The 13,229-nt window shown below is 42.6% G+C and overlaps 1 protein-coding gene across 4 annotated transcripts in view; it reads right to left on the minus strand.

The window, feature by feature from the left end:
- The window catches only part of FAM81B (family with sequence similarity 81 member B), a 65,224-nt gene that overhangs the window by 10,026 nt on the left and 41,969 nt on the right, over window positions 1-13,229 (minus strand). For all 4 annotated transcript variants that reach the window (XM_059725017.1, XM_019483542.1, XM_059725016.1 and 1 more), the window contains 2 exons: window positions 11,264-11,393; window positions 6,573-6,679 (listed from right to left, as the gene is read on the minus strand). In XM_059725017.1, coding sequence (XP_059581000.1) covers window positions 6,573-6,679; window positions 11,264-11,393 — 237 coding nt within the window. The remainder of the gene's footprint in view (window positions 1-6,572; window positions 6,680-11,263; window positions 11,394-13,229) is intronic.

Here is a 13,229-nt window from a genome sequence, read left to right on the forward strand (position 1 = left end):
GATTTACTATATAACCTTGGGCAACCCAGTTTGGCTTCTGTGTGCATCAGTTAAAATATAAAACAATGGGTGAAGAACAGGATTTTGCAACAAGGCTACCTGAAGGGCATGTTTACTTCTAATTCTGAAATGATAAATATCACCTTGGGAAAAAAAAAAAAAAAATCAGAGAAAGTACCACTAATTATTTTTACTGTGCTTACAGATGCAGCATTATTAGTCCTTTGATAGAGATGACAGTTATTAACAGTAACTGAAATGCTGGAACTAGGAAGGAGGCAATAAGAGATTTACTGTACATAGAATTTTATTGCAGTTTCTTGCCAGTAGCCCACATCTTATCAAAACCTATACAGAAATAATGTATTTGGTCCATTTTCTTTTTAGTACTAATCAAAGAAAAAGCAATTTCAGGAGTTTCTTAAAGTTTAGGAATGACTTCGTCTTCTCTAGTCAGTATGGATTTTTATCTAATATCATGACAAGTGACTCACTATCTATGGACTAAGGGGTACTCTGTTTATCAGGAAAAACAAGACAGTTGTGTAGTACTAATGACAAGAAGCTCAAGCATTTTTTCCCTTAGTCACTGGTAATGGGAACGAGTACTTGCAGAGAGCAGTTCTGAGGGCCTGAAGACTCAGTTTATCTGTTTCCCCTGCCCACTTCCAGGAATACTTTTTCTCTTGAAGTCTTGCCTTACTTCACAGCCATCCTGCAAAGATCATATTCCTGACTCATCACTTTAGCTGTGCCAGTTCTTTTCTTGTATCCCACTACTAGCTCCCCCTTCTCAGCTACATCAAGAACAAACTACCCTTTGTGGCCTATCCTTGCCCTATGTGTTTTCATTTATTGAGATGTCAGCTCTAGCCTCCACTATGTCAGTGGTGCCAGCTTTCATCAACTACTTGAGGTTTCTAACAAGAACCTTTGTGTGTCTTCTCCATGCCACCTTTCAGGCATAGACTATATTCCCCACATACATCTGAGGCAAGGACTTTTCTGGTGATATCTTTAATTGTACCAACTGAAGAACACTACTCTCCATAAACATCTGGAAAGCTGGCTTGACATGGTCTTTCAAATCCTGTCTTAAAAATCTTTTCTGCACAATGCCTACAATGAACTCAACAGTGGCTAGGCAGTTAATGTGCTCAGAACAAGGCTTTACAGGTTAGCCAGTCCATCCTTCCCCCCCCCCCCCCAATCTCTTGCATCCACCTGCTATTTCTGTGGGGTAGACACCATCTTTTAGTTGTTTTTACATAGTACCTGGCATATGATAGGGGGCCCTTAATGCCCCTGCAGTACAAAGAGTAAATAAATATGACCAGGGGGGTGAGTGCAAGTTGGAAGACAAATGTATATGATAGTGTATAAAGCCCAGTTACGAGCTTGATACAGAAATTACCTGGGTGATGTTCTGAGGCCTGCTTTGTGACCCAACACTCAATCTGGTGCATTCCAAAGGCCAGAAAGAAAATGTTTTGAGTCCCAGGAAGAGGTCATTTCTAGGGTGATGATATGGAACAGGTAGCCAACCTGTGGCATAGGCGGCATGGGGCTGATTTGGGGAAGGGACAGGCAGCACAGTGGCAGACAGGGCAGAAAGCAGAGCATCAGATCAGGCAGGGAGCTGAAAGCAGAGCAGCAGCTTGGTCAGGGACCAGGGCAAAGGAACAGAGAGCACCAGATTGGGTAGGGAAAAGGAATAGGAGCAGCACTCAAGGAAGGTGTGGGGTAATTTGTGGCACACTTGGCGAGAAGGTTGGCCACTAGTGATGTGGAGAATAAGAAACTTCTACATATTATTTTGGTTACACTATCAGATAGCCATTATTGTGTGATGTTATCTGCCTGAATCCACAGAGTTCAATGAAAGGAAGATGTAAGGGCAAAACACATGAAACCACAGCAAAGCTAAGACACTTGGGATAAAAGGCCTTCAAAGGAGTTAATATAGCCTAGGTTGGGCTGTCAATTAGAAAAAAAACGAACTCCCTGGCTGCACCAGGGTTAAGCCTAGGATCACAGGAGGTTGCTAAACTGTTACCAGTCTGTAGGCCTAGAAAAGGAAAGGCTTTGAGTGAATGGCTGAGCTGCGCAGTAAGAACCGAGTGACATGGAAACATAGGTATGTCTACATGGCACAAAGAAGTGCTATACTGGGACATGCCACACCTGCTTTGCATGTGCTAGCTCACAGGGTTTGTTGGCACATGCACATAACACCTCACTGACACAGCTAAATGCTTCTGGTTTGGGAGCTAGTGCCCAGAGCAGGCAAGGCATGACTCAGTAAGGGGCTGTCATGCATCATCTAGACACAGGCATAGGGAAACTTCAGCAGGGCAGTCAGCTTTCTCAAATCACAGGTAGAGGTAACTGAACTAGATGGAGCATACCAAATCATGCAAAGGACAAATCAGGGGCCAATAAGGGGGAAGTACATGCATAAACATGGTAAAGGTCTGTATTGCCCTGCCTGCTCTGTACTTCTGAACGAATGAATAAATAGCTCTGTTCTAAGAAGGTGGTTTTGAGTTGCTTTGACCTGCTTACAAATGAAATGGCTTACAGATGTCAAATCCAGGTCTAGATGGTGACCTATTGTGTTATTGTGGTGGAAAATGTGGAGGCTGCTACCCAGAGGCCTGGTCCCAGATAGGGTGAATGTGGTAGGGGTCAGCTCAAAAGGGTTGTATCTAAGAGGAACTGAAATGGGTTTAAAATGCAATTAACCCCGTAACAGTGATTAGGCAATTTAGCAGCATATATTTTAATACTAGTTATTTGAATTTGAGAGTAAGAAAGGAGTTGTCCCTGTTCTAAAGAGTTTACTAGTAAGTAGAAAAACTGTCACAATCTTCCTATCAATGTGGTGGTTAAATATCACTAACTTCTCACGTATCACTCTAAGACTTTCCCACATGTAAAAAGATGTTTAGATAATTTGATTCACTTCAAATGGCTGTATATATTACTTCTGATTTCACTTGTACCAAGACCTTCACCCTCCTAATTATGAAGGGCCAGGTTAAGTCTTTCTGTAAGCAGACACAACAGCTACTGAAATCCATGAAAGTTGTTTGACTTGCTTACATGCTATATTTGGCCTAAGAGCTTAAATCATGATAACCAAAAGCAATTTGGATTTGAACATAGTCTGAAAAACTCAGTTCTAGAAGGCTTAGGCTGTACAGCAGATGTGTCAAGTGAAAAGTTGTTCCTCAGTTTTAAATTTTTTTCACATGTACTGACTTCCCCTACATGGAGGTGAGGAGGAAGGGAAAGGGCAAGGGATAGTATATGTGCATTTGGTGGAGGAGTGGGGGGGGTGTATTTTTTTTTTTTTTTTTACATGGGATCCTTCCAGAGAGTTGATTTCAGTACACTTGAGGAGGACTGAATATCCTATTCTCTCACACACTTCACGTACTTTAATGCCTCATTTAATTGCTTTCAGGATTATCACTTGCTGTGTGTGACCTGAATAATTTTCTTTGCGTCATACCCAAGTGTAGGCCTAGAAGGGTACAAGACAGGAACATCCAAAATAAGTGCATTCTGCTCTGAGACTCTGGCCTACAAAGTCCATTTCATCTCCATTATTGACTGGTATTTTTTGTTTTTAGCTTTTTTTTTAATTCAAGCACTGGTAGGAAGAGGTGTTCTTCAAGGGGCATGGGTAATTTAATTCAGTAAGATATTAAATACACACGCAAACCTTTTCCTTTAAATGAAAACAACCTTTTGGATCTTAAAACCGTACCAATACTTATATCATCTCAAGATCTTGTAAATCTTGCAGCATTTTTTCAGTCTCCTATACTGGTCACATTTTCAGTATGAAAAAAAGAAAAGCTATGTTTGCATCAGTCCAGCTTTCCATTCTCTAGCAACTTTTCCCATTCTCCTTTTCTAAGTTTTGTTCCTTGCTTCACATATTCTCTACCCTTACCATCCATTTTTTCCCATCTTCCTCATCTTCCTACTCTACACATTCTATGATCAGTTATTTCCCCATGATTGCATGTATTTTTTTCTATTCTATTGATCTGGAAATCCTTTTTCCTATTTAATTCTAATTTTGGTTAGACCTCAACCTCACAAACAGTGTCTTGTATTCAAAACCTTATCTAACTCTACTACACAGTTGGGCCAATAAAAGACATCACTCTAAGAATTCCTTGCCTCTCACACTAGTTAAAAATGTTATTTTTTACACTGGAGGAAATTTGGGGAAAAAAGGTGGCTCTGGGAAGCAGCTCCAAAAAGATGAAACACAAATCAAAGGGAATGTAAATCACAGTACAAAAGGGCTATGAAGAGGATAGCACAGCAATTTTTACTGTGCATAGCTTTGCATACTACATTCAAGGAGGAACATTATAGAATTGGTGTGAATACAGAGGAAAGAAACTTTGGTTAATAAAGGCTCTCAGGGGCTACAGCTATTTGTTGAGGACAGGAACATTAGGTTTGTGGCAAGTTATAAATAAAACCAATACTGCATTTAAACACAGTTAAGTAAAGAGGGCTTTTACCAATGGTGCTATTAACAAAATTACTCAGTAGAAAAGGGAGGAAAAAGAGGTATGTTAGGAAACATATTCATCATTCAAGGGCAAGCATCACAAGATTGGGGGAAAAAGGGGGTGGGGACATCATCTATTAATATGGGTTCATTACATGATGAATTATTTTATAGTGAACTACCATAGCATAAATACTGAACATCTGTACTGTCTTACTATGGGGCATGAGTTCTACTCATCTGAACTCAATGGGTATTTTGTCAGACTTTGGCGAGTTGGGATCAGAGCCTAGGAATATACAGATAATCTCAAATGTCTAATTTCCACTGCAGCCTGCAAGATTAGTTGTTTTTCAGGTGTGACTTCTCTGAGTCAAGGTCCCAGGAGGCATCATTTAGTTCTGCAATACACTAATGATACAGCGTGATGTTACAATAGGCACCGAGTACAGGGCAGCTCAATTCTGAACTGCCCCAGAAGCAGGCCAGACCTAGCTCAGAGTCGTGGTTTCCCTCCCAGTCCCAGGTGTGAAAACCTGGCCTCCTAAATGTCAAATAGGAAGCTGCCATTGAGCTTGCTGGGGCCAGAATTTCATTCCACATCTATAAACCACAGGCAGCACATATTTCCTGTTGCTCTGGCATACTTAGGCTACCAACCAAAGGTTCCAGCCCTTCCTTGTCTTTCTGCCACTAACCTGCATGAGTGGGTGAAGCAGTACCTCTGTGCTCTACTTCTCCCATTGTGTTTATATGTGATGTGGAAAGCCAGCATGGGTGTATAAGGCTAGGGACAGACATTAGAAAAGCCTGAGCCTGAACTGATTCCATCTTTGCAGGTTAGTCTAACCTGACTAGGATAAATCACTTTGTAACTGCAGAGACATCCCAGACACATCCCAGGCACATGCCTACAGTGGCTCAGGCTAGAAGCTGGGGGGTGCTAGAGGGTTGAGCTGAGGGGGGCATGGCAAGACCCTGGCAGGATTAGGAAGGAGTTATGCCCCCCTCCCCTCCCCTCCCCTCCCCCCCCCCCCCGCCCTTGATAACAGAGCATTTATCAGCTCTATTATCAGAATTTATCACCCCATCAGAAAACAAAAGAGCCTCTCTCAATAGTTCAAACTCTTCTTAAACAAAGAAGGAACAGAGGGATATTACCAGCTAAGCTGCTGATTAGCTTAAAAAAGCAGCAGGGACTATAGCCAGCATGGGGTCTGCTAGCTAATGCTGAGGTATCTGTGTAAGGCAAAGGGGACAGGGGATCCCTGTTTAGCAGGGAGTGGTGAGGGGAGGGGGAGAGCATGGGGAAGCCAGGCAGATGCTGCTGTGCCTGCAAGTCTCTGACCAAGCTACAGCCAGGAAGCAGAGGGGAGGGTCCAGCCCTGCTATGGAGCAGAGAGCCCAGCTCAGCCCAGCCCAGCCCAGCCAGAGATCATGCCAGGATGCTGGAGGAGTCTGGTTTAACTTAAACCAGCAAGGGATCTAGGACAGACATTGCATAAACCAGTTTGACCCAAATCAGTGAAGTCTGATATTACATTCAACCAGGTTTATCTCAAACCAGTCTCAGCCATTTTCAAACTGGTTTACGTGCGCTGAACATCTGTTCTGTTACAAGTTTAAACCAGTTTATGTGCAATATCTGTCCCTAGCCTAAAAGGCTGTAGTAGCCAGGCCCAATGCTGGTGTACTAGCCAGGCCACCAATTAGCCCTAAGTGTTAAGGCTGGGTCAGCAGAGGTATCTAGTGCTACTCCTTTTAAATATGGTAAGGAGTTAGTTGGCTATTCTTTATTTGTTAGGGAGAGGCATTTAGTGCCTTTTCATTTTAACAAGTAGTTTTTAAAACAATATTCCTTCATTATGCATTTTAATTATTGTGCAGTACAGTATAGATCTTCATTACCTTTTTCTTCAGCATTTGTGAATGCATGTAAATTAATGAGTTTATTTTGCTACTTCGTGCCAACTCTATCAGACTAAAGTATTCAGAGTGTATTAACATAATGAAAAAAATCTATATCACCTACCTGAAATCCAGAAGTTGCAATTCATGGTGATGATTTCCCTGGACTGTCTTTAGATTTGAGCTTTGCTCAGAGCTGTAAGTCTCTATCTTGCCTAATAGCTGCATTACCTAATGAAAATTCAATAGGGAACATTTTTGTGAGCCAAGTTATCAGCACTTACATTTAACTACACATTTCTGTTAAAGAAGATGGGAAACTAGCCTGAATTTAAGGCAGGCCTGTAATGGAAAAAGCTTTTTATTATTACACTAAACGCTAAAGGTTCGAGACCAAACCAACAAAATAACTATACACTCCTTATTTTTTAGTGGGATTTAAATGACTCTTGAAGTTTGGGGCCAGGAGCTAGAGAGAACTGAGACACCCTGCCACCTAGCAGGATCCTCAAGGGACTCCAAGTCAGAGGACATCACTCCAGAATTCCTAATAGCTAAGTGTTTAAAGCCCTTGCATGATATGTGGGACATGTAGTTCAAACCTCTGCTGTGCCTGATTCTGAGCAAAGACTAAAATGCACATTTCCTATACCCTAGGCGAGTGTCATTTCCAGCTTATTGATTATTTTATGATGGGTCTCTCTTGTTGGAGCTCTTCTACTTTGTATAAATAAGTATTCGCTGGACCAAAAAGAAGGCCCACTTTTAGATTTGAATCCAAGTCTACCACATCCCAAAGAAGTGCCTCAAATTCCCAGATGGACACATGCACTCTCTCTCCCTCCTCACAGTTGTTTGTGTAGGTAGCAGCTACCTTAGGTGGACTCTCAGCATGGCTATTGGATCAGACACTATTCATGAGAAAAGAGAGTGAACCCTTAATCCTTCTTTGGCTTGAACTAGGGCTCCAAAGAGCCTGTAAGCTGTGAAGCATAATCAGTGCTTAACATACAATTTGTTAAGAAGCATGCACACTGGCAGAAAAGTAAATACCTAAGGACTTGAGTACCTTAGTACTTGGAAGTAGCTCAGTGGTGGTTTGACAGTGTCAGTGACATCAAGGCACTTAAAATTACTATTTACATGGCAGATGGACATTTATGTATGTATTTATCAGAACCCTGAAGAACCAAGACCTTTATAAGATACATTTCTTGTATATTACTGACGTGTAGATCTCAACATGGTTTACTACCCATCATGATACACTTGCACCATGCTTTGTAGAAGCTTGATTTTATGACATTACAGGGTTACATGGAGCACTCAGATGACCAAATCTACAATGATTTGGAATCCCAGGAGTGTTCTTGGCAGAGACTAAATCTCACAGAAGATGTAGATAACTTGGTGGGAGGAACATGGTCACTTATATTCCTTACTCTTGAAAGTTGAACTACAGAAAACCCCCCTCCATTGGAGGTTCAAGATGTCCACATAAGACCCTAATTATGAGCTAAAATTAATCTCCTAGGAAACTATAATACCTTTGGTAAGTAGGAAAACAGTACAGGGAAAATAAAGAAAACTTCAATATGCTGTGTCGCAGGGCACGTCAGTGCCTGGCTCCTAAGGAGTGAAAACTGCCTGGGAGAGAGCCCTGGCTGAACGTAAGGGGGACAGTTGCGGGTTGCTGGGGCAACTAATGGGAGTCAGCTGGCCAAGAAGGGGGCAGGGCCTGGCCCTTATAAAAGCCCAGGGCTGAGGCCAGGCTGGCAGTTCTCTGCCAGCAGCCGGAGAGGCAGGAGCTCCCTCAGCTGAGATATGGAAAGGAGCATGACTTGCAAGTACAGCTCATGATAGCCCTGAGAGGATGGGCACTATGGTTTAGCCAGGGGGCTTTAGGTTTGTGTTACAGCCGGGAGTCTTGAGTTTGTTTGACTTTGTTATTACCCCGGAGGCTTGGGTGAGGCTGTAGGAGGCCTCAATCACAGGGACCCCAGAGAGTGTGGGGTGCCCTAGCGCCAAGAGGGCGCATTATTTGAATAGCGCCAGGAAAAGCGCAGCTCGCACGCCAGTGTGTGAGCGACTGGTGGCGAGGAGCGCAGCCAGTGGGTCGCGGGCGCAACCGGTGGGTTGCAGACGTGGGACCGAGACCCCAGATTGCGTGCGGGGTACATAGACCCCAGCCCCAGAGAGGGGCGATTGAGCCCAAGTGGGGGCATAGGACTTATAGGGACCTGCAGCAGTGTGCGGGGACCCCGACGCCCAGGAGGGCGCAGCATACGGGGTGTATAGACCCAGCCCTAGGGAGGGGCATTTCTGAAGCCCCAGCGTGGGTGGGGTGAGCTCCCAGGACGGGGGCTATTTTGTGAGCCCAAGCGGGGCACAGCCAGACGCCAGTGAGGGTGCAGTTTAGAGGGGCATAGACCCCAGCCCCAGAGAGGGGCGATTGAGCCCAGGTGTGGGCATAGGGAGCCCCAAAAAGGGGGCAGCATAGTGAGTCTCCAAAAGGGGGCAGAAGAGAGATGACAGCACTTACATCTGCGAGGCTTGGGCTGCGGTATTAGGGGAGGTTGGAGCCGCAGAGCGCCCCCCCGGCATCGGGGCATTATAATGGGCAGCCTCCCGCTAATTAATTAACTAACATCAAGACGTGGCAGGTGAGAAGGCGGGCGGATGCCGCAGGAACAGGTGAGCGGGCCACAACTTGGCTCGGAAGCGATGCCTGTTACAGCTGCTTACAGTGAGTAAGGGTGGACAGAATCAGGCCCAGGGTGACTATACTTTACTTTATTTGTCATCAGAAAGACAGCTTATCTTTGGAACTCTGTCCTCCGACTATTCTGTAAGATTTCTATCTTCAGTTGAGAAGGTTTCTGCTTAATATCTACACTGACTTGTTTTTACAAACTTTGCTACACTCCTTCATGTGAACATGTACCTGTTCTGTTTTCCATTTTGCAGTGAAACAGAACAATGTTACATGTGTTAAGAGGCAGATGTCCTAAAAGTGTCATAGGATAGTATTCCCAGGTAAAAGACCTTCCTTCAAGCTTTGTCTTGAGTAACTCTACTTTGGAGGAAATTTAAGTTGCTTACGGAGCAGCACACACAGTCAAAGTATACTGAAGTAAGACTAATGCACAACAAGTTTAATCTGAATAGCAACCTCAGTCAATGTGATAGATGCTCACATGAAGGCAGGAAGAGAGAACCATCATTTTACTTGCCAAGAGAGGCAAATTTGCTGCATAATTATATTTTTACGCAAAGATACTATTTTTGTGCACAATCCTTCAAGATGGTAAACTCCCTAAATCAGCCAAAAGACTGATAAATGTTAGCAGTTGTCTACAGCATAATTTTAAAAGTTCTAATTTCCTGGATGTCCTGGAAACAGCAGTACCTCCACACTATGTACAAATATACATTACAGAACTATAGTGTACTATATACTATACTATAAAAATAGGTCAACATAAAAAGTATAATTTAAAAAGAAATTACAGGTTCACTTAATAGGGAAGCTATTAAGCAGCTAGATCTGTCCCCCTTCTGAAGCTAGAAACTAAAGACTTGGAAAATAATGGATTCCTGAAGTATTTATTCTCGGTCTCTAAGGTCTTTGAATCTGGAATTCCAATATGTACTTTAAAACAAGAAAGGGGCAATGCCATGTCCTATTTGCAAATACTGGGGTGATTATTCTTTAGGATTTCAGGTTCCTCAGATTCTCAGGATTGTGTTTTCAATTTTGTATTACTGTGAATCTTTCCCTAGCCCTATAGTTATACATATAAGCTGCATATAAACATAAACGACGTGTGCCCCTGGAGGTGACTGCCCACAGGTGATGGCGGTGAGGGTGTGGCAACGGCAAGTGGAGAGCTCCTGCAGGTGGCTGTGGCAGTGTCAATGGCGAGGAGTAAGGGGTAGCAAGCACCAACCAGTAGTCAGTGACCACCTGCAGATTCCACCGGCAGCGGCGGCCAGAGACAATCGGCGACTGCCCACAGACACCACTGGTGGTGTTGGCAGCAATTGCCTGCAGGCACTGCCAGCAGTGTCTGCTGCGCTTCTTTCAGGGCGCGCACAGCCAATCTCACGGGGAGCATGTGCACCCCCTATGCATCGCCGATGCATATAAAACAGTTTAAGTGATTGGAAACTAGTTCAAATCTATAATACAATAGAAGTTCAGTGCACATAAACCACTTTCAAAATGGCTGAAACTGGTTCAAGATAAATCTGGATGGATGTAGTATCAGATTTAACTGATTCAGGTTAAATCAGTTTATTGAATTTCTGTTCCATATTCAAATTAACTCACAGTCCCCCAGCATCCGAGGATGCTTTGCACTCTCCCCAAAACCCACCTTACAGGGCAGGTTAGTCTTGGCCCAAGCTGTCTGCTCCAGCCAAGCAGGAGGCATACTATAGTGGACTGGGCCACTGCAGGTATGTGGCTGCATTTCTAGAATCAAAAGTGAGTATCTGTTCACTTGCTCCAAAATTCAATCGTTGCATCTTAGACTAACCTACAAAGATTGAATCAATTCAGCCTCAGGCTTTTTGACTGTCTATACTAGCCTTAGTGAGTAACTGTCAGTACTGTTTTACAGAAGTCCCCGAAACAAATGAGCTTTTTTTATTTATAAGGAGAAAAAAAAAAAAGCCATACTTATCCTCACTATATTCTCATTTACACTGGTCAACAGTTTAAAAAACAAGCAAGCAAGAAAAACAAAAATACAATTTACTTGCATATCTCACACCCAAAATATCTGTGTCATTGTATATTCTTCTACTCACCTTCTTGTCAAAACCACTAACACAGCTTTCCATAGCAGAACGGAGGCTATAGATATCGTTCTCTATCTTCTGGATCTCATGCCTGATGATATTTAGATCCCCTGATAGTTTCGCAATACTTGCATCACACCTAGAATCAAAATGGAGGCTTCTTCAAAACAGAGTAGCAATATATAGTAGTTTCTGCAATTGATGGCACCAGCTAATCTCATTTTGCCACTATTCAATCAGCCACAGTCTTTCGGTGGCATCTTGACTGGTGGCAGAGTTGCAGTTAATGTGGTACAAGAGTCCTGATCCCAATCCACCTTCCAGCACTGATTGCCTACTGAAAAAAACTTGCCTAATTCTGCACTTACTAAAGTCTAGGGCATTTGAAAGTATTCAGTACATAATATGATATGGTCTTTATATAACAATAGCAAATTAGGTCTGATATAAAGAACATATCATGTAAACAGCAGTTTTCTCACCTTCCTCAGCTTCAAAGGTAGGTAAGTCAGCATGGTGTGGGTTGGAGTGCCTCATGCTTTGCACAAGGTAACAATTTGCAATCTAACAATTAGAGTTACATGACTTCTAAAATGCATGCACATGGGCTAATTTGGACTCCAGGTGCTGCTGTGTTTTACCAGAAGTAGTTGCCTAGAAAACACACAGAGAAGATACAGTTCTGTAACCGATATCTTAGCTTGTAACATCTGGTTTCAGGTGGATATTAAGAAAGATCTGTTATAGAGCAGGTGCTGGCAGAAGATTTCTGGTTTACAAACAGTGTTTGTCATCTTCTATTTAAACTCTCCCAGTTGCATCTGCCAACATCTCTTTTCAACCTCAAAATGGCCACATTAATTATTTGACGTTTGCTGAATAATGGAAAATCTGAAAACTGTTCATCTAAGATTTCTTTCTTTAGAATCTATTTTATATTTTGTAATATAAAATGAGTCTGGGGAGTCTTATCTTCCATCTCTGCTCTCCTCCTGTTTAAAAAGAGGAGGTCAATGAGCACGCACAACATTACAGAGATTACCCCAACAGACACTGCTCCACAGCACACACTGGAAAGTAAAGTGTATGTAAACAGGCTCTCCTCAGCTGCTACACTCTTGTGTGTCTAGTAGCTAAGTTGCTTGCATTGCCTTTGAGTTCTCCTGTGATCCCTGCAACTTCTGACCCTAACAGTAATCATCTATTCCTGTATTAGGAATACTTATAGTAAGATTACTGAAATAAGATGTTCTTAGAGACACTAATACTGTACAATTAAATATTAATAAAATAAAAATGGAATAAGGAAAACTGGACTGTACATGTCTAAATAAATTATTTTCCAAAGACTAAACCAAGTACAGCACAAAAGTCAGTATTGTTGACAGATAAGGAATCAGGAAGAAGATTTTGGATTATGCAATCAAAATAGCTGAAGTAGAAGATAACAACAAAAAAGCTGGTCTGATGGTTCTTCAGAACATTTAGATAAAGTAAATCAGGAAATGTTTTATAGATAATAGAGACCTTGTCAGAAAGCCAAAACTTTGATCAAAGGGAACTATTGATTCAGAGAACAATTATATAATAACCAAGAAAGTGAACATATGTTTAGATAGAGAAGGGAATGTAGTTTGTTAGCTTTGTCAGAAACTTTTATGGACACAAACCCTAGAAAATGAGCCAAGAAAATAGAGCACATAAAATAAACGTTCCTATAATGCCTAGATTCTAAGTTGCTCAGGAGAGTGTATGTTAGGACAGGGCTAGCCAACTTCAGAGTATCTGGGGACCATCTGCTGCACTGGTCACAGGTTCCAGGCTGTAGGCTCGGGAGCTCCCCAGTGTCAGGGGGTGATGGCGTCATGTCTGAGTGGAGCATGCTATATTGAGGAGTTACCAGACTGTAGCCAATGTTAAGCCAGGTATTGATCTGAGTACAGGATATCTGGCTGAAGGTTGAGAGATGTGTGTG

The sequence above is a fragment of the Alligator mississippiensis genome, chromosome 3, assembly GCF_030867095.1.
Source record: "Alligator mississippiensis isolate rAllMis1 chromosome 3, rAllMis1, whole genome shotgun sequence".
Classification (NCBI taxonomy): domain Eukaryota; kingdom Metazoa; phylum Chordata; order Crocodylia; family Alligatoridae; genus Alligator; species Alligator mississippiensis.